The sequence below is a fragment of the Adiantum capillus-veneris genome, chromosome 14 (assembly GCF_014529385.1).
Source record: "Adiantum capillus-veneris isolate H3 chromosome 14, ASM1452938v2, whole genome shotgun sequence".
NCBI classification, from domain to species: domain Eukaryota; kingdom Viridiplantae; phylum Streptophyta; class Polypodiopsida; order Polypodiales; family Pteridaceae; genus Adiantum; species Adiantum capillus-veneris.
Window position 1 is genome coordinate 135,121,266 of NC_140944.1, and position 27,549 is coordinate 135,148,814.

Here is a 27,549-nt window from a genome sequence, read left to right on the forward strand (position 1 = left end):
TTTGCTAAGTTAATTTATAAGCAAACCCAAGTTAGCACTAAATGGCAGAAGAGGCAGCAGGAGCTTCCCGCTCAACAGGCAACTTCTCAGCAGTACCCCGCTCAGCACCCCCAGTGTTTTTGGACCTCCATCATCGCGCACAAGTTCCCATCCTTGGCGTTTTCCACAGTAGGCCATCGCCATCACCCTTAGCATCGTAGCGACAGCAGATGCTCATGATCGCCATCAGAATTCCTAGATTTGCTGGCGTTTTTCCCCAGATCAGCATGGGCGTTTTTGCAAGCATCATAGCGTTTTTGATTTGCGGTTCCAGATCAGCACCAGCGTTTTGCTAAGCAGCCAGAAGCCTCAGCGTTTTTGATTCTCAGCCATACCGCAGCAGAAAACGCAGATTTTCAGCCTTACGAACAGTAGCAGATTCCCCCAAGATTGGTTGCAGAATGTTCCCTCATTTTCAGCCATAAAAACGCAACCAAAACAGTCATTTTCAGCCACCGAAACAGTCCCAAAATTCAGCAATTAGAAGATCTCAGATTTCAGCCATCAAGTCGTCGTCGTCATCACCGTCGTCGTCATCGTCATAGTCCCATTGCATCAGTCCATTGCATTCGCATTGTACACCTTTGTGCAATCAAAGTAGACCACTCTCGCCGACGAGAGTGGGGCCTTCGGAGGAGGGTTTTACAAACCTCTTGGTGTCGTATCTCTTCTCTCTCCTTCTCTCAGTCTCATTCATTTGCACGCACAATATCCACTCACTTTGTTCGTGATCATAGCACTCTCCATAAAGACGGAAGGCTCTCTCCTTCCCTAAGAACTAAAAGGAACCTTGAGCAATAAAGATCACTAATATTGAGAAAAAACAACATTCATTCCGCTGCACCTAACAAAAGAAGCCCAGATTTCGTTCAATTTCTGACAGTTCTACAGAGGAGTCATCCTTTAACAGCTCGGACCTCGACGAACACATGTTTTATGTCACAAGTCGGGCACCAAGGCTAAAGCCTTGGGAGCATCTCGAAACCTTGAAAAGTGCTCAAACTTTAATGCCTGTCGTCTCTTTCTTTGAATTCTTTGGGCTTTTTGCCCTTGTCGTCGAGAAAATCATATCGATTGGCTTTGTAAACATGCTTTCTTTTTGCATAAAACATGTGTTCTGTCCGTCGTTTCTTGCCTTTCCTGTCCTCATCACTTGAATCAGAAGAAGATGAGGTGTCCGAGCTATCAGAAGATGAGGACGAATTGGGCAATCCTTTGAAGCGTACTCGCTTCTTCTGTTTTCTGGTGTTTTCAAAAGTGGATTTCTGATCCAAGTAACCGGGGAAATTAGTTCCCTTGTTACGTTGTAAATTGCTTTTCCGTTGGTGTATCCAGAATCTGATTGATTCGCGCCTAGACTGCATCCTGGATTTCTTCTTCAGTAAACATTCTTGGAGTAGGAGGCTTCTTGATTGCCGGTTTGATTGGTGGTTGGGTGGTTTTCTGCCACAGAGTATGAACTTCAGTCATCGCCTGCTGGTTCAAAAATTTTGCAAATTAGGGATCCTTAACAAATTTAATCATCTGCTTCGTTGCCTGGTCAACCTGCTGTCGACGTTCCATCTCTTCAAGTTCGTACTGAGTAGGCCGAGGTGGGCCGTACTCTTCCTCTGTTTGATCATGAGAATCTTCTCCAGGATCTTCTCCCGCATTCCCATATGCAGAAGAAGTCGATTGATCTCTATTGGAATCCATAAGTGTCGCGAGAAAAGGATCGGATTTCTTGGTAGAAGAGAAATTGGGCGTGCTTTGATACCACTGTAACAAACTTGGGCACCCCAAGTCTAGATTCTACCGTGACATGAGAGAGAATCACTTCAAATACTTCACAACTTTAAAATTCACAGTTCAATTTGGTTGACACGGCCCGACGTAGTTCCGTGCCAAGAGAGATCGGCCCCGAAGACTGGCGCCCCCTTCCGTATTTCTTTTATATTAATCTTTGAGCAAAGTACAACTCTTGCAGGGACCTCTGCTCTCAGACTCTGCGTTCAGATGCTCTGAAGAATGAGGCCCTGAGGGCTCTTTTATTCTTACAAGGGATGCCAAAAACAGAGCCCCAAAAATCAAAAGCTCTTAAACTTAAAAGCTTCTCAAACTAAAAGCAATTATTTTAAAAGCAATTGATCCCAAAAATTTTCCCAGAAAGCATCAACACGATTTGCGGAATTCCGTACAACAGCTTGTGCAAAATCCGCACTTCCGTATGGCTTGCCACGTCAGCAGCGTGATTTCCGGCAAAAAATTAAGGCGTCCGTATTGGCTGCCACGTCATCAGCCTGTCAATGTGAATTTCGACGTTCCGTACAGGCTCTTCTCAGCCAAGAGTGTGAGTGTGTCTCCCGGGGTCTATTGCCACGTCACCCATTTGTGACGCGAGCGGTGGGAGCAAAGGTCTCGTCAAAGTCCATGCTTGGTCGCTGTGTGAAACCCCAAACAAGTCTTGCCTTGTGTTTGTCGAGGGAACCATTGGCCTTGTACTTTGTCTTGAAAATCCATTTCGTAGAAACCACCTTCCGCTTGTTGGGCCTAGGAGCCAAAATCCAGGTTTTATTCCACTCAATAGCGTCCATCTCTATCTGCATGACACGCTTCCAGCAATCATGTTGAAGTGCTTCCTCCATCGAGGAAGGCTCAACTGGTGAAGCCTGAATCTGGGACATCAATGCAAAGTTCACAAACTCTGCGCCGTCATGAACTTGCCTCTGCTTGACGCGCGCTGAACGTTGAGGCTGTTCAGGGTTTGGCGAGTCTGGTAACTTCGTGACTGCAAAGGAAGAAACAGTAGAGTAGAGCCAACCAAGAACTAACTTCTTCTTGCGAGGTGGGATTGCCTCCACCGAAAGAGAACCATCATCCATATCAGAATTGGAATCTGACATGGCATGGTCTGGTGAAGTAACTGGCTGCAATGTAGAGGGTACGTGGCTAGGGATAGGGGTAGGATCAGGTGTAGGGGGTGGACGAGCAGGAGGTAGGAAGGTACATGCTTGGATGTTGCCCCCTGTGCAGGTGTCCTGAAAAACTCCATGAAAGTCACATCACGGCTAACTGTGCTGGCGTTGAATGCCCTTTGACTTGCACCACTGTGCAAAGTCCTTCGAGGTGAACTCACCTCCTCTGTTTGAGCGAATACATTTGACGTGCAAGTCCTCTTTTTCAACCATCGTCTTCCAATTTCGAATGAAACTGAAAGCCTCTGACTTGAGCAATAAGAATGAAGCCCAAGCGTACCTGCTGAAATCATCCACACGCACAAGCAAAAACTGTGAGCTAGAAAATGAAGGAGTGCTCATTGGGCCACATAAATCAATTTGAACAAGTGCGAGTGGTGCCGAAGCTCTGTTGGATGCCTGCTTCGGAAAGGCAACCTTGTGTTGCTTGCCCATCTGGCAAGCCTCACATATGCCTGATGAGGAGTGTATCGCTGGTAAATCCTCCACCATAGAAGTCCAATAGCCTGCTGAAGCTGCTAATAGCATAGATGTCCAAATCGTGCATGCCATAGAGAAGAAGACTCCGTGGTCCGAGACAGAAGAGCAGTGAGGCGGTATACAAAACAATCGCGTTCACCGCGTGCAAGGATAGTACCTGTTGTAGAATCAGAAATGGTCACTGTGCCACTACCAAAGTGTATGTCAGCTCCCTGAGAGTCCAAACTCGACACAGAGAGGAGGTTGAAGGCCATGTCCGGAACGTAAAGTGCCTCCACTAAATTGAACTTCGGGTGTGAGGTAGAATGAAAGAGGGTAATCTGGTCTGTGCCAGACACTGGAATCTCATGGTTGTCACCCATAGTGACGGTCTGCCCATGAGTCTCCTTGAGAGAGCTAAACCAAGACTGTTGGGGAGTCATGTGAGTGGTGGCTCCACTGTCAACAACCCAAGTACTTGACTGCGATGTAGCAAGAGTGTGGTCCGTCGTCGCGACAAGAGTAGTCCCCGCCGTCTCGTGAGAGGCTACAACTGTAGTCGAGGCTGTCTGTTTCTCCATGTTGGCCTCGTCTCGCTTCTTCTTTCTGCATTCTGATTCTTTGTGCTCTTTCTTGTGGTAGAGGTAACATTCGATGTCCTTCTTCTTCTTCTTCTTACCTTTACCTTTCTTGTTGCCTCCTTGAGCTATCAAAGCTCCCTTTGCATCAACAACACCTCCGGCTCGAAATGTGGAGTGCCCCTCGATCTGTCTAAGGGAAGGGAGAATCTTGCCTAGGAGGGAAAAGAGGTACGTCCAGATGTGAGGAAACTCTAAAAGTTGAATACTAAGAGGCCAGCCATGCGTGTCGAGGTGATGTCGCCTCCGGCGAAGGCAAGGTCGTTGAGAGTTCTCGCATGCGGCGGGTCAACCCCTTCTAGTGTGACACCAACCCGACACCGTCACTCCTTGGATGTAGCACAACAATTCAAAGGGAATAAACATGATTATAAACCGGATGTGTTTCTAGGTCATTGTCTTGCAGATTACTTTGGGATATTGGACGGGATATGTTCGTAGTTCATTTTCCAATGTGGCGGCACAACTCAAGGTAGAATGCTCATGGAGACGAGAGGTAGTTGAAAAATCCAAGGTTTACCTAGTACTAGTGCTGCATGTGTGGGCTATTCGGTCTATGGTAGCATCTATGAGAGGGCGCGTGTGCGGAAGAGAGAGAGAGAGAGAGAGAGAGAGAGAGAGAGAGACCACACACACAAGGTATGGTGTAAGTGTCACAAAGTGATGACGTGGCTACCGACAACAAAAACCCTAATTTTTGCAAGAAACCCTAAAATTCCTGCAAACCCTAATTTCTGCCAAAAACCCTAATTTGCAAAAACCCTAACCCTAACTGCTGGCTGAAACCCTAAAGTGGCTGGAAACCCTAAAACAGGCGGCAAATGCCACGTGGCAGCAGTACGGACACTTCGGGATTTTTCGGAGCTGAAAAAAAAGCAGCAAGCGACGCAAAAACTGCAGCTTTTTGGCTACGCAAATTTGAGTTGTGAGAGGATATGCTTTACTCTCTTGAGTGAGAGAGAGAGAGAGAGAGAGAGAGAGAGAGAGAGAGGTTATGCTTTTGTTTTTGAAAGCTTTTGGGGCTCTGCTTTTGGGCATCCCTTGTAATCTTTAAATTAGTGGTTTAGGGCTTACTCTGCAGAGCATTTGGACGCAGAGTCTGAGAGTGAAACCCTAACCGCTCTTTGTACTTTGACATTGATCTAATACATAAAGAAATACCGAAAGGGGCGCCAGTTTTTGGGGCCAATATCTCTAGGCACGGAACTCCGCTGGGCCAATGCAAATCTAATGTGATCTGTGAATTGTTTTGAAGTGGTTATTTGGTGCTGTGGTGATTGATTCTTATCTTGGAGTGTCCAAGTCTGTTACAATGGTATCAGAGCACGGCCGATTTCTCTTCTACGGGAAATCCGATCCTCAAATTTTTTTTTCGCGGCACCTATGGCTTCACGCAAGGATCAGTCGACTCCTTCTGCATCTGGAGATGCGGGTAGGGAGCACAACGAAGATTCCGGTAGAGAGTATGGCCCGCCTCGGTCTTCTCAGGCGGAGCAACGAGAGATGGAGCGTCGTCAGTTGATTGGCGATGCAACAAAGATGATGCTCAATTTTGCGAAGGACCCAAAATTTGCAAAGTATATGAGCGAGACTCCTTTTCAGGAAGTGCATGAGCAGTGGCAGAAAACCACTACATCACCCCCGAAACCCACTCTCAAGAAACCTTCTGCTCACAAGAAATATTCAGAGAAGGAATTAGAAGAGGTGGTTGATGCACGGATTGCTAAGCTTTTTGACGCGCAAAGGAAATCCAAAAAGCACGGCAGAAAGTAGAAGAAAAGCACCAACTTCCCGGGTTATTTGGGTCGTCAGTCGACTTTTGACAAAGCAAAGAAACAGAAGAAGCGTGTTCACTTTGAAGGAGTACCCAGTTCTTCTTCTTCTTCTTCTTCTTCTTCTTATAACAGTTCTTCTAGCTCTTCAGATTCGAGCGAAGAAGGACAGAAAAGGTTAAAAGCGAAGCAAGAAACAACGCTTCGGAAAGGGCAAGAAAAAGGCAAAGAAGGCTAAATCTCGCGCAGAGATTGACAGTTCTACTGAGGACTCGTCTACAGACAGCTCAAATTCCGATGATGGAAACTTTTATGCGAACAAGAAGAATTTTTATAAAGCCAACCAGTATGACTTTCTGGAAGATAAAAGCAAGAAAGTCCGAGAGTTTAAGGAAGGTGGACACTCGATCAAATGTGATACTTTTTCAGGATACTCAGATGCTTCGAAGGCTTTGTCTTTTATACAGCAGTTTGACATCGCTTTCGTGGGAGGACGCTACTCAGAGCACTCCAAGATTCGGAGAGCTACCTCTTACTTTAAGGGGAATGCTCGCACTTGGTGGTCCACTCTTCTTTTAAACAAGACTGCGCCAATTAAATGGCTGAAGTTCAAGAAGCTTTTTATTTCTTCTTGGTTGATGCAAGAGTATGAACGAGATATACGAGCTGCTTGGAACCATCTTCAGATGACCAAGAAAGATACAATAAATGCTTACTGTGAGAGATTCTGGAGCTCTTCTCTACCGGCCTCTTCATTCAAGAAGATCTCGTTCAGAGAGCAGATTGAGCGGTTCACCTTGGGTCTACCTACAGAGATCTGAGATCACGGCTTGGAACAGAAGTCAGCTTCTATTCAGGAGTTGATGAGTCATGCGAAGCGGGGCTTTGCCATTCTCTCTGGCAGTCTGACCTACCCCACAGATGAGGCCATGACACGAGCCGAACAGACTTCTGGAAATGAAAGTAGAAAGAAAAAGAGCAACCGAAAGAAAAAGGATGCACGACCCAAGCTTACTCCTCAGGAGCGAGCTCGATTCATCAAGGAGGGGAAGTGCTTTGGATGCGGGGAACATGGACATTTCTCCGCGAAGTGCCCTAAAAAGGCACAGAAAGGACAGAATGATAAGGACGACGACAGGATTGAGAGTTCGAGAGCAGCTGAGGAACAAGGACGAAAAGGCAAGATGAAAACAGGACTGGTTCTAGATTGTGTGGGTACCGATCCCGACACCATGGACGAGAGTACAGAACTTTGCCGAGCTTGGGGCAAAGTGAAAGATCAAGAGGCCGTGATCTTCTTTGATGGAGGAGCCAAGGCCAATTTCATTTCACCGGAATTGGCGGCGCGGCTCGAGATCACTCTCGATCGGATGAGACCACTTGCGGAGGCAGTTCTAGCGGCACTCGGTAGGGACATAGCCATTACACCTGTCATTGGCAAACTTCGGTTGCATTGTCAGGGGTATTTGGGGCATGAGGACTTCTTCATAATGCCTTTGGAGGGTTTTGATGTTCTCTTAGGGATTCCCTGGTACCACAAGAACAACGCCGTGGTCGATTATCGGGCGAGAAAAGCGACTTTGACTACAGAGAAGGGTAGAACCATTGTACTTGATATTAAACTGAAGGGCGAGTCTGACCCTATTGTATCGCTTCGGCCATTTCAAAATTAATGAAATCCAGTCTGTTTGTTTACTCGATCTTTATGAAAGAATTGAGCGATAAGGATAGGACAAATATGTCTAAACTTGATAAAGAACGCCAATATTTTCTCCACTCTCATGCCGATTGCCTCTCAAAAGGCCTACCAGGCGAGTTACCAACTGCTCGTCCTGAAGATCATACCATTGATCTAATACCTGGAAGCACACTTTGAACCGGCCACCTTACCGTGTGGGCCGAGCACAGAATGAAGAGATTATGAACCAAGTGAAAGACCTCTTGGAAAAGGGTCTTGTCCAGCCTAGTACTTCACCGTATTGCTCTCCAGTGTTGTTGGTTTTGAAGAAAGACGGATCTTGGAGAATGTGTATCGATTATAGAGCTCTCAACAAAATTACCATCAAGAACAGACTTCGGATTCCTAGGATCGATGATATACTCGACAGGTTACAAGGATCCTCGTGATTTAGCATGATTGACTTGAAGAGTGGATATCATCAGATCCGAATCGCGCCGGGAGACGTCTACAAGACAGCCTTTCGGACTACTTTTGGGTTATTTGAGTTTTTGGTGATGCCTTTTGGCTTAACCAATGCTCCTGCGACATTTAACCGGATGATGGACATGATTTTCGAGAGTACAGGCTATTTGTTGGCACTTTTTTTGACGACATCATTGTTTTCTCCAAGAATGAGGCAGAACACAGAGATCATCTGCTGCAGGCCTTTCAGGCATTACGAGATCACAAGTTAGTGATTAATGCAAAGAAAAGTGAATTTTTCCTACTAGAGACACTTTTTGAGACACATTGTCTTAGCAGCAGGAATGCAAATGGATCCGGCCAAGATAGAGACTATATGTGATTGGCCCGATTTGAAGAATGTCCATGAAGTTAGAAGCTTCTTGGGACTGTGTTCGTACTACAGGCGGTTCATACGAAAGTTTGGAGAGGTTGCTTCCCCTTTGCATATCTTGACACAGAAAGGAGTCTTTTTCTCGTGGGGATCCACAGAGGTGACTGCCTTTCAGACATTGAAAGAGAAATTGACTACGGGACCAGTTTTGACTTTGCCGGACTTGCAGAAGTCATTTGAAGTATATTGTGATGCTTGTGGTCGTAGTCTGGGTGCGGTCTTAATGCAAGAAGGCCATGTCATTGCTTACGAGAGTCAATTGTTCTCTAGGCCGGAGATGACAACACAGATTTATGAGAAAGAGCTTTTGGTGGTTATCCATGCTCTTACTCAGTGGCGGCATTACCTACTTGGAGCAGATTTTACTGTCTTTACAAACCATCAGAGTTTGTGCTACTTCTTGTCACAGAAGCAGCTTTTGGAAAAGCAGATGCGGTGGGCGAACATCTTGTCATAGTTTCACTTCCAGATTGTCCATGTGCAGGGACAGAAGAATGTGGTGGCATATGCTTTGTCTCGGAAGCCGTTGGTTCTGGCTATTTTTGCGATACATCATAGGAGCTTCGAGGATATGGTCGATTAGTATGCCACAGATACAGATTTTGTAGATATTTTCACACGGATACGGGATGGGGAGACAATAGCAGGATACTCCATTCGAGAAGGCTACTTGATGAGAAAAACCATGTTGTGCGTTACACAACCGTTGAGGGAAAAGCTTATGACTGAATGCCATTGTCCACCTTTTACGGGTCACCGCGGCATTGCTACCACCATGAAGGGGGTAGAGAGATACTTCTTTTGGCCGAGACTCAAAAAGGATGTGGAAGAATTTGTGCATAGCTGCTTAGTATGCCAGAAGGTCAAGTTTGACAGGCATAAGGCACAAGGATTGTTACAGCCTTTACCCATACCCACCCGCCCCTGGGAAAGTATTGCAATGGATTTCATTTTTGATATCCCGAGAACACAGAGTGGTCACGATGGTATCTGGACTGTTATTGACAGATTTAACAAACAGACTCATTTCATTCCAGTGAAAAAAACAGTCAAGCCGGATCACTTAGCTAGACTGCTTGTGGCCCAGATCTTCAGATTACATGGCATGCCTGAGACGATTGTCTCCGACAGAGACCCCAAATTTACGAGTTTGTTTTGGAAGGCAATTTGGGAGAACATTGGCACGCTGTTGCAGTTCTCGTCATCGTGCCACCCGCAGATTGATGGGCAATCTGAGATTGCAAATTCAGTGGTTCTAGATTTATTGAAGTCTTATATCTCAGATCAGAAGACTCAATGGGAAAAGTACTTACCTTTGGTGGAATTTGCCTACAATAACACGATACACTCTTTGACGGGGAAGGCACTATTTGAGATTGTTGAAGGTGCTGCGAAGGTTCCACCCTTCCTAAGCACGAAAGATAAGATTTTTGAAGCGGATGAATATACGCGAGATTTGGATACGGCTTTTGCCAAGGTTCGCGAGACTTTGCAAAAGTCTCAAGAACGACAGAAAAAGGCAGCGGATTGCCATCGTCGCGACTTGAAATTGAAGGAGGATGATTGGGTGCTCTTACGTTTTGAGAAGGCACGCCTAAGAAAGAAAAAGGGAAAGGAGAGGCTTTTTCCAAAGCTTAGTATGCGATACTATGGACCTTTCCAGATTACTGAAAAGATAAATGATGTCTCCTTCCGATTGAAACTGCCAGATACTTGGAGGATTCACAATGCATTCCATGTGAGTCTCTTGAAACCTTTTAAGGGTGATATGCCTGATGATGGGGAGCCTGATGAGTAACCTGAAGTGGAAGAAAATGAGGAGATCCTTGTGCCTGAATAGATTTTGGCACATAAGGATATGAAGACTAAAGGTAAAGTCCGAAGGCGGTTCTTGGTTAAGTTCAAGAACTATCCTGCATTGGATGCGAAGTGGATGGAGGAGGAGGACCTAGCAGATACTCCTCAGATTGTGAAACTTTACCTCGATGCTTTTGGTTTAGCATAGTCTACTCCAAACAGAACCCAGAATTCAGCTTGGCCGGAGATCTGGTGCAGTGGGATGCACAAGAGGGGAGTCACTCCGCTCCTTTGTCAATAGATGCCTTGATTTAGATACTAGAGTCACTGATGTCTCTTTGAGCTTCAGGGATACTGAAAGCTGACAGTATGCTGCTGTATGACTTTATGAAATGGAATTCCTGATTATGATACTGATTTGTTCTTGGCTTCTTTTAAGTGCAGGAACTGATAGACGAAATGACTGCAGCATTTTGGTCTGATTGATCTCGAATAGACATGGTTGCAATAGGGGTTAGTCAATCGGACATCGATGAGGTCTCGATTGGACCTAGATGCTATTGCTAGCTACATTGCCGATAAACCATGGTCTAAGATCCGAATGAATGTTGAATGTCATGTGATGTCTAGTGATGTCCTGTGATGTTGTGTGATGTGACTGTCGATTTGGTACATGTGCTAGATGTGTGTTTCTAGTACGTAGGTACTAACTGTCAGTGTCTGCTAAGACGGTTTATGGCTTCTGTCGGTTTTGCAGGCGTAATCGTGGTCGATTACAATGCTTTCAAGAGGGGGGTATGTCACAAAATGATGACGTGGCTATCGACAACAGAAACCCTAATTTCTGCCAGAAACCCTAAAATTCCTGCAAACCCTAATTTTTGCCAAAAACTCTAATTTGTAGAAACCCTTATTTTTGGAAACCCTAACCCTAACTGCTGACTGTAACCCTAAAGTGGCTGGAAACCCTAAAAGCAGGCGGCAAATGCCGCGTGGTAGCAGTACGAACACTTCCGGATTTTTCGGAGCTGAAAAAAATGCAGCAAGCGATGCAAAAACTGCAGCTTTTTGGCTACACAAATTTGAGTTGTGAGAGAGAGAATGGATATGCTTTATTTTTACTCTCTTGAGAGAGAGAGAGAGAGAGAGAGAGAGAGAGAGAGAGAGAGAGAGAGAGAGAGAGAGAGAGAGAGAGAGAGAAGTTCTGCTTTTGTTTTTGAAAGCTTTTGGGGCTCTGCTTTTGGGCATCCCTTGTAATCTTTAAATTAGTGGTTTAGGGCTCACTCTGCGGAGCATCTGGACGCAGAGTCTGAGAGTGAAACCCTAACCGCTCTTTGTACTTTGACATTGATTTAATATATAAAGAAATACCGAAAGGGACGCTAGTTTTTGGGGCCAATATCTCTAGGCACGGAACTCCGCCGGGCCAGTCAAATCTATTGTAATCTGTGAATTGTTTTGAAGTGGTTATTTGGTGCTGTGGTGATTGATTCTTGACTTGGAGTGTCCAAGTCTATTACAAGAAGAGGGGACGATCAGCCCCCCATGAGTACCATGAGCAAAACCCAATACAACAGCCAGATAGTGTGGAAGTGGGTACCCCCCTAGCCCCATAAATAGCTGGGAGGTAGGGCAAAGCATGGAAAAATCCCCCACGACCCAACATAAATGATATATGGAAATATATATATGTGGGCGCCCGGACAAGGTGGACGGCCGGCCCCAAACTCGGGCGGTCGGTCTAGGTACAACCTAGATTATGGGTGGCCAGCCCGAAGACATACTAGCCATACAAGTATGTCCTAGACCTATGTGAAGCAGTAGAGTGGTGTAAGTCTAACACCCCCTCTTAGCACCTAATGCTGAACAAACCGTGTGAAGCTGAAGATGTGACGCAAATGATGAAGATGTCTGCTATGATGTCCACTGAAGGACAATACTAGGGCGAACTCTGCGAGTGTAGCAGCAATCTGGGGTGTCCGGACTGCCAAGGAATCTCTGTGGTAAATTGCCGTCACGAGCAGTGTAGCAAACTGCACTCCGCCGATATTGGGTGAAGATACTACGTGAAGGTCCCGAACTGAGTGTGAAAACAACTCCTTGTTGTAAAAGAAGTGCCAATAGACGTGCAAGTGTCCTTCCCAATAGGATCTGTGGTGTCTGTAGTCAAACCGTTTGGAGAAAATGGGGAAGCCTAGGAATCGTCATGAAAATGACTGGAAGCTTGTCAATGCATGAACCTGCAACCCAGTGTGGCCAGGTAGCTAAGCTGTACAAAACTCTAGGAAGGCCAGATGTAGCAATTTGCGTCGTAAACGTCCTCCGAAACAAGGAAGCCAGACTACACAATCTGCACAGTAGAAGCTACCCTAAGCTGTAGCAGTCACCGATAGACCGCACGGACCACCACCGGATGGTGTCTTGTCACTAGGTAGAGTAATCCAAGATGAGGGGAAAGCCAGACTCAAAAGTCTGTGCTGTGAAGGGCCTCTGAGAAGAGGTGTGGTCAGACCAAGCTTTGTGCACCGTATTCATCCTATATGAAGAAGTGAAGCCAGATTGAGCAGTCTATGCTGTGAATAAGCTTTGAGAAGAGGAAAGGCCAGACCAATCTGTCTACGCCGTCTTGCCAGTATCTCCTACCTCCAATCCCCCGGTGTCAACCAAAACAGAATCCACGCCAACGCCACCAAGGTGTGGCTCTCAGTGTAAATGAGCTGGGAGTGGCCTACTGCCCAGGTTGAGGGATAAGTCTGTTGTAAGGTTACCGAGAGTGAGTGTAAGCAACTCTGAAGGCGGCAATCCAAATGATCAGGAGTGTAGAAGAGCAATTGCACTACCATCCAAGCCAAGCTCCGAGTGACTCCGGATGTAGTCGCGGGATGCTTGATCTCCCGCATCTCGCGGCTAAACTCTCCAAGAGAGTCCAAAGCACTGAAGTTCCACTGCAGTCTGTACATCCAAGCAATGAACATGTCCAAGAAGAGATCTAATATCCTCTTCCTAAGACCATGTAGATGCTCCTATCTAAGCAAGTGATCTGACGTGTCAAGGTCAAGTGGTAAGTGTCTGTCCACCAAAGATGTGTCTTCTCTGGGAATGTCGTGATCCCATATGCTATGAGCATGGCCGTATCTCGCGTGAACTCCTCTGAGGAGTGCATAAGTGTGTCCATAGCAAACCACAAGTCACCACCCCCTTTGGAGTGCGCAACTGCCAAACGATGGCTGGAATGAATGGATCTCCCAAGGATTGTACGCCCGTATATGATCAAGCCGATGTCAAAGATACCGTGTATTGCAGCAGTCACTGAGAGACCGCATGGACCACCACCAGATGGTGTCCTAGCAGGAGGTAACTTAATCCTTCGTAAAAAACACAAACCAAGAGGCTGCTGTCCACCCAAAAACCCAACTGCGAGGTGATGAAAACGCTGCTGTCCAAGAATTTTCAGCGTGCTCGTACGCTGTCGGCAGGGTCCGGAGCGGTGCTGAGGGTCTGCGAGGGTGGGGTATCAATGTAACGACCCCTGGTGGGCTGAAAACAGAGAATAAACAGCAGGTGTATACGGATGAAATCCGTAGGAAATGGAAAGGATGCTCCACGGCAACACACCGGATGCGAAGCCATGTGGGATAGGCAAGATCCATGGTGGGCAGGGCCTAGCGCTCCCCCTCTCTGTGCTGAAATTGCAGCAGCTATCCATAAACGCAGCTCCCCAAAAAATGCCAGGGGTAGACAAAAACGCTAATGGAAGTAGGGCATTTCTGGCGAGGAAAAGGCTTGTAGAGGCTACGCTGGCAGCCAATAGCAAAAACGCAAGCAAGGTTGATGAGATCTTGCCGGTTGTTTGCAAAACGCTGCAGATCTGCATAAAAACGATGATGCTGGTTCTTCTTGGGAGGAGTACCTTGATGCGGGTGTTGCTAAATTGGCTTTATCTTACAGAAAAATAATTCTAAATGAATTGTTGGAATTATAAGCGAGAGGGTTTTCTCGCTTGGAACACCAAGGAAAAATAATTCTAAATGAATTATTGGAATTTTAAGTGAGAGGGCTTTTCTCACTCGAGACATCCGAGTACAGAGTATTCCTAGTGCATCATTCAAAGAAATGACGGGAGCACTGAGAACGGGAATATTTGTAAGGCCACCAGGAACGGGTACATCTGATGCGTCACATCGGATGGGTGACAGGGAGCATCGGAAAGAAGTATCCGACCATCTGGGAACGGACATCTCTGATGCGTCATAGGATGGGTGACAGAGCATCGTGAAGGAGATTGTACCGTAAGTTCGGTAGGAAAGGACTAGGTGATGGGTATTCCAGGGACGCCTGGGAAGTGCCGTGAAAGCATTGTTTTTAACTTATAAGGTTTTATTGAGTTTTTGGGCAGGTTCAGACTATTTTTAAAATACGCTGGCCGCCCACTTAATAAGTGGGCAGCCATCTGATAAATAAGGCAACAGATCAGCCAGCGTTTTCTCTCTCTTTTTCTTGCAAAACAAAAAAAAAAAAAGGAAAAAAAAAAAAAACCCGGCCGCGATCTCTACGCGAGCAGCTATTCGTGCGCGTGGCTAGGAGCTATAAAAGCATCAAATGCCCTCACTCAGAGGGGAGGACCAATCTTTGCAAGGAGGAGATGCTGCTGCAAATTTCAGCCGTAAAGAAGACGTTGCAGGTGATGCCCATGGCTGCCCCAAGTGTACCAGATGTCGCCAAGACCCAGTGCGCGAGTTCCCTCGCGAAGAAGTGCCTACGAAGCGTGTTTCCATCGCGACAAGTTGCTGTTTTTCTCTGTTTTCAGCCCATAAACGTCGTAGACGGGGCTGATTTACAAGAAGGAACCCGAGAACACACCTCTTTTGTGTGTAGGATTGGAAGAGAGGATTTTCTATGGAGAGATCTCTTCCGAGGAATTGCTTTTCGAGAATCGAGTTGCGTTTCGAGCGTCGAGACTTTGAAGGTAACGATTTTCATGTTCTGATCTTGGAGTATTTGATTGTAGGTGTACTTCCTCTTCGTGAGGGAGTAGGAGCAGAGGAAGGCATGAACCTCTGCAGGAGAAAGCGCTCTGAGGAATTAGAGCCAGATCAGCCCAAGGGTTTCGTACCCGAGTTTGGGAAGTAGATCCACGGATCGGAGAGAGGTAGTCTCTCAAGTTGTGATCCGGAAGTTGGGATTCCCAAGTAAGGACTTCGTGTCCGGGAAAGCACAGTTGTTTTGCGGGAAGAGGACTTTGGAAAGAGAGTTGGAAAAGAGTTGCAGGGATGCCATGCCCCGAGTCCGGAAGGTGAGATCTAGAGGCGAGAACCTTGATTCTCGAGGAATTGGAATAAGGAACGGAAGATCCTTGGAATAGGGTTTTGCCCTAGGAATCGGAAGCTGAGGCTTCCGGGAACCAGGCTTCCGGGAACCAGGCTGCCGGGAACCATCAAGTCTTATTCTAGAATGAACGTGGTAATACGTTCGGTTCAAGTGCTTGTATAGACTTCTTCTCAGTAATAAAGATACTATTACGGGGGGGGACCAGCCCATCTTCTGGTCCCCAGTACTGTGTCGATCTTCTCACTCTCTATTTATTTCTCTCTATATCCTCTGGCTTCAGTAATAAGTGATAAATCCTATTTATCCGAATGTATTTTATATTGTTATGCGCTCCCGTTTGTGACAATGGTATCAGAGCATGGTCTCCTCTCTTTCTCTGTAAAGGAGGACGACTCTGGGAAGATACGGGAAGAAGCCATGACAAGCCAAGAGAGAAGTAAGCAGGCGGAACCCGAAGTCTGCAAGGAAAAGCTCGCAGAGTTGGAATTTTTTTTTTCTCTCTGCAAGAAGTCGACACAAGGCTTGGGATTCTCTGAGAAGGCGACAAGAGCATGATGCTCAAGAACCTAGAGAATCCAAGGAGCGGAATGCTCGAGATTCTTCAGAATTCAAAAAATATCCATGAACGTCAATCCAGAACTATAGCCAGGAAATCCGTCATTTCGGGAAGGATATGAAGAAGGTCTCTAGACCTAGGAACACTTCCAGTCAAGTTTGATACTTTTGACGGAAGGGAAGATGCCCCGAAAGCTACCACATTGATTCAACAAGTTTGAAGTTGCCTTTGCAAACGGGAATTTCTGAAAAAGCGTCGAAGATGAGGCATGTGATTAAACACCTCAAGGGGATTGCAAGTACTTGGTGGTATACCAAAGCTCTGCAAGGAACTTACAACAAGACTTGGATTCAATTCAAGGCTGAATTTTTTGACAAATTTTTTTCCTCTATGCTTTGAAGAAGGCATCCAAGAAGATTGGGATCGGTTTGCCCAATAGGAACACGAGTGAGTCAAAGCAAGTAGTGGTTCACTCTTGCCAAGGTAGCTCCATTCTTGATCCTCTCTGAGGAAGGAAAGATGAACAAATTTAATGAAGGACTTTTGCCCGAATTTGTAAACCCATATGCAAGATACTTTGTAGCAGATGGTGGAGTCAGCAATACAAAGCTGAAAGTGTACACCTTAGTGTACATAGAATCCAATCCCCGTGGTGGGACGGGAAACATTGAACACAGAAAGTTTGGAGTAAGGGAATTAAATCTAACTCCTGAGTTCTTGAATAGAAGACCCTTGAACTTTAAGTGAGAGGCAGGTTTTTAATCAAAGTTACATCTTTGAGGAAATCATAAAGTGCATTATGATTGTTTGCTCTTTTGCACGAGGTATGGTTGTGTCTAACTAGGACAATCACTCTCGAGTGTTTATGAGAGTAAGGTTGAGTCAGAACATTGTTTATACGATGAACTGCTTTGCTTAACCATCCGGAAGGTCCATGATTGATCTGGTATCCGGTAGTTCTCCAACAAATTACCTGCTATTGCGGGTAGGAAATTATGAAGGAACCATTCTGAGTTTTCAATCAAAGAAAAGCTTTCATGAAGCTTGAGTACTCTTTAAGCCCACACCCCCTACCCGGTAAGGGAAGATATGGTAGTGCTTTTTGCACAAGTGGATGAACACTCTCTTTACGAGGGAAGGAACAAGCGACGACTATGGCCTGTGCTTGAGGAATCCAAGGATTAAAATCCTAGATTATTTGATGAGCGGGTTTTGCTCTAAGATCGAGCCAAGTGATCGTCAAGTTGAGCGTCTTCGCTCTAAGGATCTTACGAAGGGAAGGTAATTTCCCAGGTTCACCAAAACTCTAACACAGCTTAAGAATTATGTACACCTTTGGGTACATGGATAACACACAAAGATACATACCTATGCCAAGGTGGGTCATCTACCAGTTGAATTTTTTTTCTGCTAAACGGAATGAGATGAACCAACTTCCTTTTCAGGAACTCGACGGGAGTTTGGTATACTCTCTTGAGCGCCTTTTTATGCGCAAGGATATTCTGACACGAGAATCTCTATTTGAGATGTGTTCGGTAGAAGGATTCTCTACGGAGAAGTGCTTTTACCATTATAGTAGCAACTTTTGGTTGCGGTATATGTTTCTCCATGAGAAGGTCAAGTAGCATTTACACGCTGCTGGAATAAATTGGAACTATTATGTTCGTAAGAATATAGTTCGCCAACCGTTTCAAAATGGTAAGAATTACATATGGGAGAACATCCCTGAGATTCAAAGAGGGTTCGCTCTATTGTGAACCGGGTTTGAACGTACGTTCAGAAAATGCTATGGCTAGAATCCTATCTGCCTGAGATTTTGCAAGTTGTCATTGATGCTTGCAAGGTGAATCATTTTTTATGATTTTGCAAGAAAGAGACGCTAATGGGCGTCGGGAAAACACTGCTAGTGGTAATAACTCGCAGGAGAATAAGATTGGAAGGAAGTGCCGCCGTGCACAAGGAATCTTCGGATTGGAACCGTCCGCCTACGTTGAGCGACGGCACGGAACAAGAAACTTCATTAAGGTGATCGCAGACTTTGTTTGTGCAGGAAGATATCGAGATTAATACTCATGATTTGGGCGTTCCCTATGTGGGAGGACACAAGAGGTTTAATACCCTCTCGACTAACAGCGCAAGATTATGCGCAAGGACAGATACCTAGATTGATTTCTAGGAGGATTATTCTTCTCGGGATTGAGAAGGTGGAATTGAGTTAACAGATTCTCGGATGAGGAAACTTCCGATCTGTTGGAAAGACGCGAATGATGAGTTCTTACATGGCTCGTAAGTTTGATAATTGGTGAAGGAGATCCTCGAGGTACTAGAGGAAGGACATGAACCGGTAAGGTAAGTATTGAATTATTGAATTATTGAATTTTTGTTTAAATTTATTTTAAAGTTCTCTTTTGAGAAAGAACTAGCTCAACTCACCATTGAGCAAGATTTGGATTCTTTCCGGTTTCTCCCCGGCAGTTCAGTTGGACCTCTACAATTGAGGACAACTGTTTATAAGTGAGAGGGATGTTGCTAAATTGGCTTTATCTTACAGAAAAATAATTCTAAATGAATTGTTGGAATTATAAGTGAGAGGGTTTTCTCGCTTGGAACACCAAGGAAAAATAATTCTAAATGAATTATTGGAATTTTAAGTGAGAGGGCTTTTCTCACTGGAGACATCCGAGTACAGAGTATTCCTAGTGCGTCATTCAAAGTAATGACGGGAGCACTGAGAACGGGAATATCTGTAAGGCCACCAGGAACGGGTACTTCTGATGCGTCACATCGGATGGGTGACCGGGAGCATCGGAAAGAAGTATCCGACCATCCGGGAACGGACATCTCTGATGCGTCATAGGATGGGTGACATAGAGCATCGTGAAGGAGATTGTACCATAAGTTCGGTAGGAAAGGATAGGTGATGGGTATTCCTGATGCGTCACAAGGTGGGTGACGGGTGCATCAGAAAGGGAATATCCATAGTCGGGAGGAAATTCCGAACTGTGTTAGAATTGTGCACAAGGAAAAGCAAGCACTTGAATGAAGATGGGTTCAGAGGAAAAACAGATGCTTTCTGAGAAAGCGGGATTGCTTTTCGGGAAAGTAGATGCTTTCCCGCGAGGAAGTTTATGTTTGCATTGCAATTGTGCGTGTGATTGCATCCAGGGACGCCTGGGAAGTGCCGTGAAAGCATTGTTTTTAACTTATAAGGTTTTATTTAGTTTTTGGGCAGGTTCAGACTATTTTTAAAATACGCTGGCCGCCCACTTAATAAGTGGGCAGCCATCTGATAAATAAGGCAACAGATCAGCCAGCGTTTTCTCTCTCTTTTTCTTGCAAAACAAAAAAAAAAAAAGGAAAAAAAAAAAAAAAACCCGGCCGCGATCTCTACGCGAGCAGCTATTCGTGCGCGTGGCTAGGAGCTATAAAAGCATCACATGCCCTCACTCAGAGGGGAGGACCAATCTTTGCAAGGAGGAGATGCTGCTGCAAATTTCAGCCGTAAAGAAGACGTTGCAGGTGATGCCCATGGCTGCCCCAAGTGTACCAGATGTCGCCAAGACCCAGTGCGCGAGTTCCCTCGCGAAGAAGTGCCTACGAAGCGTGTTTCCATCGCGACAAGTTGCTGTTTTTCTCTGTTTTCAGCCCATAAACGTCGTAGACGGGGCTGATTTACAAGAAGGAACCCGAGAACACACCTCTTTTGTGTGTAGGATTGGAAGAGAGGATTTTCTATGGAGAGATCTCTTCCGAGGAATTGCTTTTCGAGAATCGAGTTGCGTTTCGAGCGTCGAGACTTTGAAGGTAACGATTTTCATGTTCTGATCTTGGAGTATTTGATTGTAGGTGTACTTCCTCTTCGTGAGGGAGTAGGAGCAGAGGAAGGCATGAACCTCTGCAGGAGAAAGCGCTCTGAGGAATTAGAGCCAGATCAGCCCAAGGGTTTCGTACCCGAGTTTGGGAAGTAGATCCACGGATCGGAGAGAGGTAGTCTCTCAAGTTGTGATCCGGAAGTTGGGATTCCCAAGTAAGGACTTCGTGTCCGGGAAAGCAGAGTTGTTTTGCGGGAAGAGGACTCTGGAAAGAGAGTTGGAAAAGAGTTGCAGGGATGCCATGCCCTGAGTTTGGAAGGTGAGATCCAGAGGCGAGAACCTTGATTGTCGAGGAATTGGAACAAGGAACGGAAGTTCCTTGGAATAGGGTTTTGCCCTAGGAATCGGAAGCTGAGGCTTCCGGGAACCATCAAGTCTTATTCTAGAACGAACGTGGTAATACGTTCGGTTCAAGTGCTTGTATAGACTTCTCCTCAGTAATAAAGATACTATTACGGGGGGGTACCAGCCCATCTTCTGGTCCCCAGTACTGTGTCGATCTTCTCACTCTCTATCTCTCTCTCTATTTATTTCTCTTTATATCCTCTGGCTTCAGTAATAAGTGATAAATCCTATTTATCCGAATGTATTTTATATTGTTATGCGCTCCCGTTTGTGACTGCGGGTGGTGCGCCCTCAACGCTGGCGATTGATACCATGTGAGAGTGCGCGTGCGGAAGTGTGAGAGAGGAGAGAGAGAGAGAGAGAGAGAGAGAGAGAGAGAGAGACAGCAGACCACAAACGCAAGGTATGGTTAGGGAGATCAGTCCCCCATGACTACCATGAGCAGAAGACCCAATACAACAACCAGATAGTGTGGAAGTGGGTACCCCTCTTGCCCCATAAATAGTTGCCCAAGGGAAGGTATGGCAAAGCCTGGAAAAATCCCCCACGACCCACATAAATGATATATGAAAATATATATATGTGGGCGTCCGGACAAGGTAGGCAGCCAGACCAGGTACAACCTAGACTATGGGTGGCCAGCTCGGAGACAATACTAGCCGTACAAGTATGCCCTCGACCTATGTGAAGCAACTGAGTGGTGTAAGTCTTACAGAATCTTCATTGCTGTCACGAGGACGTGGCAATTGCTAACTTGAGTTGTTGGTTTCTTTCTGATGATTTTTGTTTAATTTTTGGGACCCTTTTTTTGAAGTTGCAAATGGTCGGACATAGTGTGAAATGGCTGACGACCGAGAGTTTCACCCGCAATCGGGAAGGGCAGGTCACCATGAGTTGGTTGGGCGAATCGGCACTGGAATCCGAGCAGTAAAATGGTGTTTAGACTCAATTCAAAGTCATTTAGGCCCCTCGCTACACTTATAAGTGGGCGGGTACCAGGGAATTAACTCAAAAGAGGCAAACTGGACACATGGTGGCTCCAGATGCAATTGCCAGAAGCATCAGCAAGAGGGGGCGCCCCGCCCATTTTAAGAGAGGGGGACTGATTTCAGCCCATAAGTGAGTGCTACAGTGTGTGTGAGTAGTGGGTGCAGGTGCTCACAGCTTTAATGAAAAGTTTGCCTTCTCCCTTGCTCTATGTAGCGGGACGATTTTCTCTTGTGCATCTCTCTCTCCCCTTTGCACATATGGTAATGCCTCTCTAGTTGGGCTTCTCAGATGACCATGTACAGTTCTGGGGTTTTATGCGCGTTTGCCAAGGCAAGAGCCTTCTGCACAAGAACCGAATTAGCTAATTGCTAATCCCCTTCAGGTAGGCACAGTTCCATCGCGAAGAAATGCAAAAACACATGAAAACTCGTCCAATTTACAAGGGAATTGTCCCATTGCGTGCGAGACACGCATAGGCGTGCTCGCTCCGCTCGAAACGGTTCAAAACAAAGAATTACAGCCTGCTGTGTTTTTCTGCAGGTTTAGGGTTTTGCACCTAAACTGTAGGGAATCGCTATGGGAGCCTTGGAAAGGCCTTGGGATGCGTGTACAAGGCAGTAGACACCTAGCAGTGGCAAAATAGAAAATTACAGCATGCTGAAATTGACCTGCAGCTCATTGGAAAGCTTCCATACTGCAAGGGAAAGTGTCCTTGACGTGTACTTTTGACCTACAGGGATTTTTGCGTTGTTATGCTAGCGAAATTGGGTCAAAAACCTGCAATTACAGCCATGGACAGGTTTGGATAGCTTGGTGAGGGTTAGGTGAAAGTGTTCGGATCGTTTATTTGCTAAGGGAGCCTCGGGAAAGCATTGGGTGCTTGTACAGGACAATTTAGAGAGAATTCCCGTGAGGAATCTCGTCTAATTCAAGGGGCAAGTGACCCTACAGGTGCGTGAGCTCGAGGACTATCCACAGAAGTGATCGGCACGCGGATCGGAGCGCAAAACAGAGAATTCAGCGAGCTGCAATTTGTTGCCAGGTTTTGCAAAGAGCTCTATAGTGCATGGAAAGTCAATGTTTACTCGGGATTATGTCCGTGGAGACTTCTACTGTGGTTATGTTGCCAAAATCGGGTTAGAGTAGAGGAATTTCAGCCCGATAAAAGTGGGACAGCTTGTAGAAGTTCGCAGGTTTTTCTACCGAAAGGGGCGCCAGTCTTTGGGGCCGACAAGGTGTCGTTGTCTACTTGGTAGCGCTATAGCTGCCAGGCCGTGGTTTGTCTTGAAGTGTTGAATTCCAGTCACAGGCTTATTCGTGAAGTTCCTTTGTGTCGTAAAGTTATCGGGTGAAAGCCAAAGTCTACCGCCCTACAGGCCGGTTTCAATTGCCTAGTCGCTTTATTTATGCATGACCACCATGAGCTGTAGAGAGGTGTTGGAGATTGTGTATCTCGTAGTTATTATGCGTATTAGTGATACAAAATTATTGGTATTATGTCCAATAAATGAGGTAGGGAGAATTCCTAAATTTCTATATAAGTATGGCCATGGGCCACCACTGTAATCATCTGAGTTAATGCAAGTTGGCTTCTCCCTCTCTCTCTCTGTAGAGTTATCCGTGTGTGCTTGTATTTTTGACAAATCTATAAAGCCAATCACTTGTCAAGTGCTTTCATTAGTAAGATAAATCAATTTCTTGACTAGGCGAGCATGACAATTATGACCAATCGAGTGAGTTGAAATCCTTGAATGTTATCTGTCTGGCAAACGAGGTCTCCTCAAACTGGTCAAGAATCCGTCTCCACAATGGATGTGTATGCTCCTCTTTGGAAACTTCCTTCGTGATGCGGTCTGAGAGTTTCATCATAAGAAAGTCGAAGACTCGTATGTCCCGATCTACCCACTCGTCGATCTGGGCTTGAGTGGCGGTGGGAAGGGAAGGCTGTGTAGCCGAATGGGTCAAATCATTCAACCATGCGGATGCGTGTCCTCCACACAGATTAGTTGCGTAAATCCAACTTCTTCTCCTCAGCAAACTGGGTGAGGGCATAATTGTTGGATGTTGTGTTGGCAGATGTTGACGTAGGCGCAGAAGTGGAAGTGGCCGTAGTCGCCGAAGACGTGGTGGCCCCCTTGTGGGATTGTTGTTGTTGTCCCTTCTGCTTCGGAGTCGACATGTCGCGTGCTCGAAGAGTAGTCTCAGAGGTAGATTGATAAGATTGCAAGTCGTTGACGAAGGTACCGTCTCCAATGTTGTAGCAGTCCAAAATAACCACTCAGACAACCATGGGATGGTGTCTTGACAAGCAAGAGAGTGATCAACCACACAAAGGGTAACAATTCAGCGTGCTGTCCGCCCTAAAAACGCTGCAAAGGGTGCTGAAAACGTTGCTGTAATAGAGATTTCAGCGTGCCTATACGCCACGATCGGGAGCGTCGCAAAGTGTCAAAGGAGGGGGTTCTCGCACTTCTCAGCCGTCGAGGGGCTGAAAACAGAGAAAAAACAGCAAGTAATCAATGCCAAAAGAGTGCCGATTGGCTGTAGATACTTGACCAAGGTGTAGCTCTGCAAGTGCCAGGCGGTAGAACGGTCTCCTATACAAGTCTTGGCCGCTCCCGGTTGTATAAGAGGCTTAGCATTTGCTGAAAATGCAGCAACCTCAGAAAACGCAGCAAGTGCACAAAAACGCAGATCTGGTGTAAAAATGCAGGCCTGTCTTGATGTTGATCTTCTGCGATTTGATGCAGGGAAGGAGCGCCAAGGGGGAGAGAAGCAGATGGTGGCCTTATGCTGCAAAAACGTAAGGCTAGAGTCCAAAAACACTGGCTTGTGCCTGCAGAAAACCATAGGGCTGAAAATGTTATGTCGTGTTTTGCAGTTTTGCCGCGATCGAAGGGCTCAAAACTGCTTGCGTTAGGTCTGGGTGATGAGATCGATGAAGATCCTCAATGCTTGGCGACTGATACCATGTGAGAGTGAGCAGCGGAGAGGATGTGAACCACGCGCGCCGAAAACGCTAGAGAGAGAGAGAGAGAGAGAGAGAGAGAGAGAGAGAGAGAGAGAGAGAGAGAGAGAGAGAGAGAGAGAGAGAGAGAGAGAGAGAGAGAGAGCGAAAACACGAGTGCTTTGCAAATGATGCTCTCAATACACAATCTGAAGGACTACAAGATCCTAAGCATTCTATTTATAGAATCTTAGGTTGAGGTAGGGCAAAATGTGTAATTGGTGCAAAAAACATAAAAAGCCAAAAATTGCTATAAATGTGTGCACCCAGCCAGTCTCAGAAAATGACCGGCCGGACACGTGCTAAAGTGTTCGCCCATGCAATCTACATGATGTGCGGTGGGCGGCCCATCTGGGACAATCACTAGCCGTAAAAAATGGCGAATCAACGTTGGTGTAACTTCAGGTGTTTCACAAATCTCGGGTCTCTGGAGTATCTGATCAATCTTTTCACACGTGTCAACCTGCAGTTGATGTCTGTGCTCCCCTTGGCAAACTTTTCCACCAAGAAATTGTCCAAATCTTCATTCTTTTTTTCAGTTCCCGCGCCGGATTTCAACTTATCCCCCCCCCCCCCGCCCGCTCGCGCGCCCGCGAGAGGTGTTATTTCTGTTAGATTCTCTGCGAGAACCCATTTGTAATCTGGGGTTCTTTATGGCTTATGCGCTTAAAGACAGAGCTATGACTTCAAACGAGAAATCAATAGCAACACACGAACAAAAACTTCAAAATCATTGAACTTAAAAATAAAATAATAAAATAAATTATATATATATATATATATATATATGTATATATATATATATATATATATATATATATATATATATAGAGAGAGAGAGAGAGAGAGAGAGAGAGAGAGAGAGAGAGAAACGCACAATGGAGTTCCGCGCCTAGAAGCATTGGCCCCAAAGACTAGCACCCCTGCGGTATTTCTTTATTTATTGATCTCAACAAGGTACAACTCCTGAGGGACCTCTGCTCTCAGACTCTGTGTCCAGATGCTCTACAGAGTGAGGCCCCAAGGGCCCCTATAAACAGTACAAGGGATGCCCAAAAGCAGAGCCCCAAAAGCAGTACCTGAAAAGCTTCAAGTTCTAAAAGCGTCCAAGCCCAAAAGCTAGCGCTGCCCACCAGCCAGCGCAATTCATAGAAAATCCGTACGCTGCCACGTCAGCAGTCAGCGCGATCTGCGGGCTCTCCGTACAGCTGCCACGTCAGCATCCTTTCGCGGTCTCTCTTTTTTTATTATGTCTGTGTCCCCAAGGGCCCCATCAGATGGGTACCCTACAAGTTGGAACAACTTATAATCTTTTAAATCTGTCAATTTCCGGGTGGACATACTATGTCATCATTTTGTGACATCATGAGATTGTTGTTAGTTGATTCTACGAGCAATATCATGCTATTATTATCTATCCAGGCTTTATGGGTTCCCCTCGAACTCAAGCCTGCTCACAGCATTTTGCAATGCATTGTTATAAACATGGTCTCGGGTTGTATGTGTGTCACCAAGTGATGACGTGGCATGTCCAACTGATCGATAAAATGAATGAGTTTCATAAGTTGTTCCAACTTATGGGGTCCCATCTGATGGGGCCTAGGGGACACAAAGAGCTTTAAAATAAAGCAAGGACAATTTTTGCGTGAAGCTGCTGATGTGGCAGGCAATGCGGTCTTCCGCAAATTACGTTGACGTGGCATGCTGTATGGACGCCCGCGAATTGCGGCGCAATTTATGTTGGCTTGAGAGCTTTTGGAACTTGAAGCTTTTCATGTACTGCTTTCAAGCTTTAGAGCCTAAATAAGAACTGCCAGGGTCTCTCTCCCTCAGATTGGCTTGCGAGCATTGAGCAGAGAGAGGACCCTCGGACATTGTACTCTGCTCAGAAATTAATATAAAAAGGAATATCGAAAGGGGCGCCAAGACTTTGGGGCCAATACCTCTGGGCACGGAACTACGCCGGGCTGTGTCATCTCTTTTTGAGCATGATTAAGTTCATTAAGTGATTTTAAGTTGCTCTCCCATGTGTCGTGCCAAATTCCCGACTTGGGGTGTCCAAGTCTGTTACAATGTGTCATTTTCTTTGTGTGCCGATATGTTCTAGTACTTCTCACAAGTCTTGGTTTCGCTTTTTGCAGGTTGCATCTTTTGTTAGTGATTACGGCAGTTATCTGTGCATGGATGATGTAAGTTTTCTTTTATATGGGAGAACAGTTTGGTTTGTCTTTTCAGCATTGTGTTGATTCCTTTACATGTCTCAAGCAGGTGGGCTATTGTCTATATGGCGCAGTGGAAACCTCTTGTGAATCCTATATTGAGTGAATCTTAGCACTTCGGAACTTGGAAATGTCTCACTTTGATTTAAACAATTGTATCAAATTCAATAAGGCCTGGCCCTGGAGCATGTTTGTTTGCATTTTTGGTCAATATCTCTGCATTCTCAGCTCGCCTTCGTAAAATCCTCCAATGTCATTGGCTATAAGAGCTAAACCAGATTATCCAGTGTCGTATCTTCTCAAAGAACCTTGTGGACGAGGGAAGGGTGCAATCTGAGATGGCATTGTAGCAAATTTTTAGTAGAATTTGCGTTGTAGTTTGATGTTTGTGCCTTTTATAGTTCAACTTTCGGCTCCCCTGGTGATTATCTAAGTTATTAAATGAATGTCATTGCCGTGTAACATTGCGTGCTATTTAAAGAACAACTATATTGTTGTGTGGCTTGACTCTGCAACATTTAATTTAGCTGAGGAGCTTTTCATGCAATCCATCTTCAGATCAAAACAACTCTGTCTGTGTATGTGCATGCATGTGTATTTTGGGGGGGGCCGGGTGGGGGTTTTCCCTTTACGAATCTAAGTAAATGTTGTGACTTCTGTATCCTTCATACTGTAATGGCTTGTATGGTTGTCACATGCTTGTGATTGTCTCTGCCGTAAGACAACTAATGATGGGCTGTGCACTGTTTACTTGTTATTGTGCCATGGGAGATGTGGTTGGGGTCGAACTCGGGATCTCATCGTTCACACTCGCACCCTGGAGCTAAATTGCAGAAGAATGGTTTTCTAGTAGCCATGTGGTCAAAATAGAGACAGGATTAACTCGGCTGTGTGTATGCATGCATGCTCATGTGGAACCGCCTTGAGGCAAGGATGGGGGCATGGAAATTGATTTTGCGACAGCCACATGTACCCTCAAGGGTTGAGACTAATTGAC

General features: G+C 45.7%; 1 protein-coding gene across 1 annotated transcript in view; it reads left to right on the plus strand.

The window, feature by feature from the left end:
• Window positions 1-26,969, plus strand: part of LOC147443185 (V-type proton ATPase subunit e2-like) — a 37,325-nt gene extending 10,356 nt beyond the window's left edge. The window contains exons 2-3 of the mRNA XM_086529094.1: window positions 26,475-26,522; window positions 26,602-26,969. Coding sequence (XP_086385220.1) covers window positions 26,475-26,522; window positions 26,602-26,665 — 112 coding nt within the window. The 3' untranslated portion in view covers window positions 26,666-26,969. The remainder of the gene's footprint in view (window positions 1-26,474; window positions 26,523-26,601) is intronic.
• Window positions 26,970-27,549: the final 580 nt, after the last annotated feature.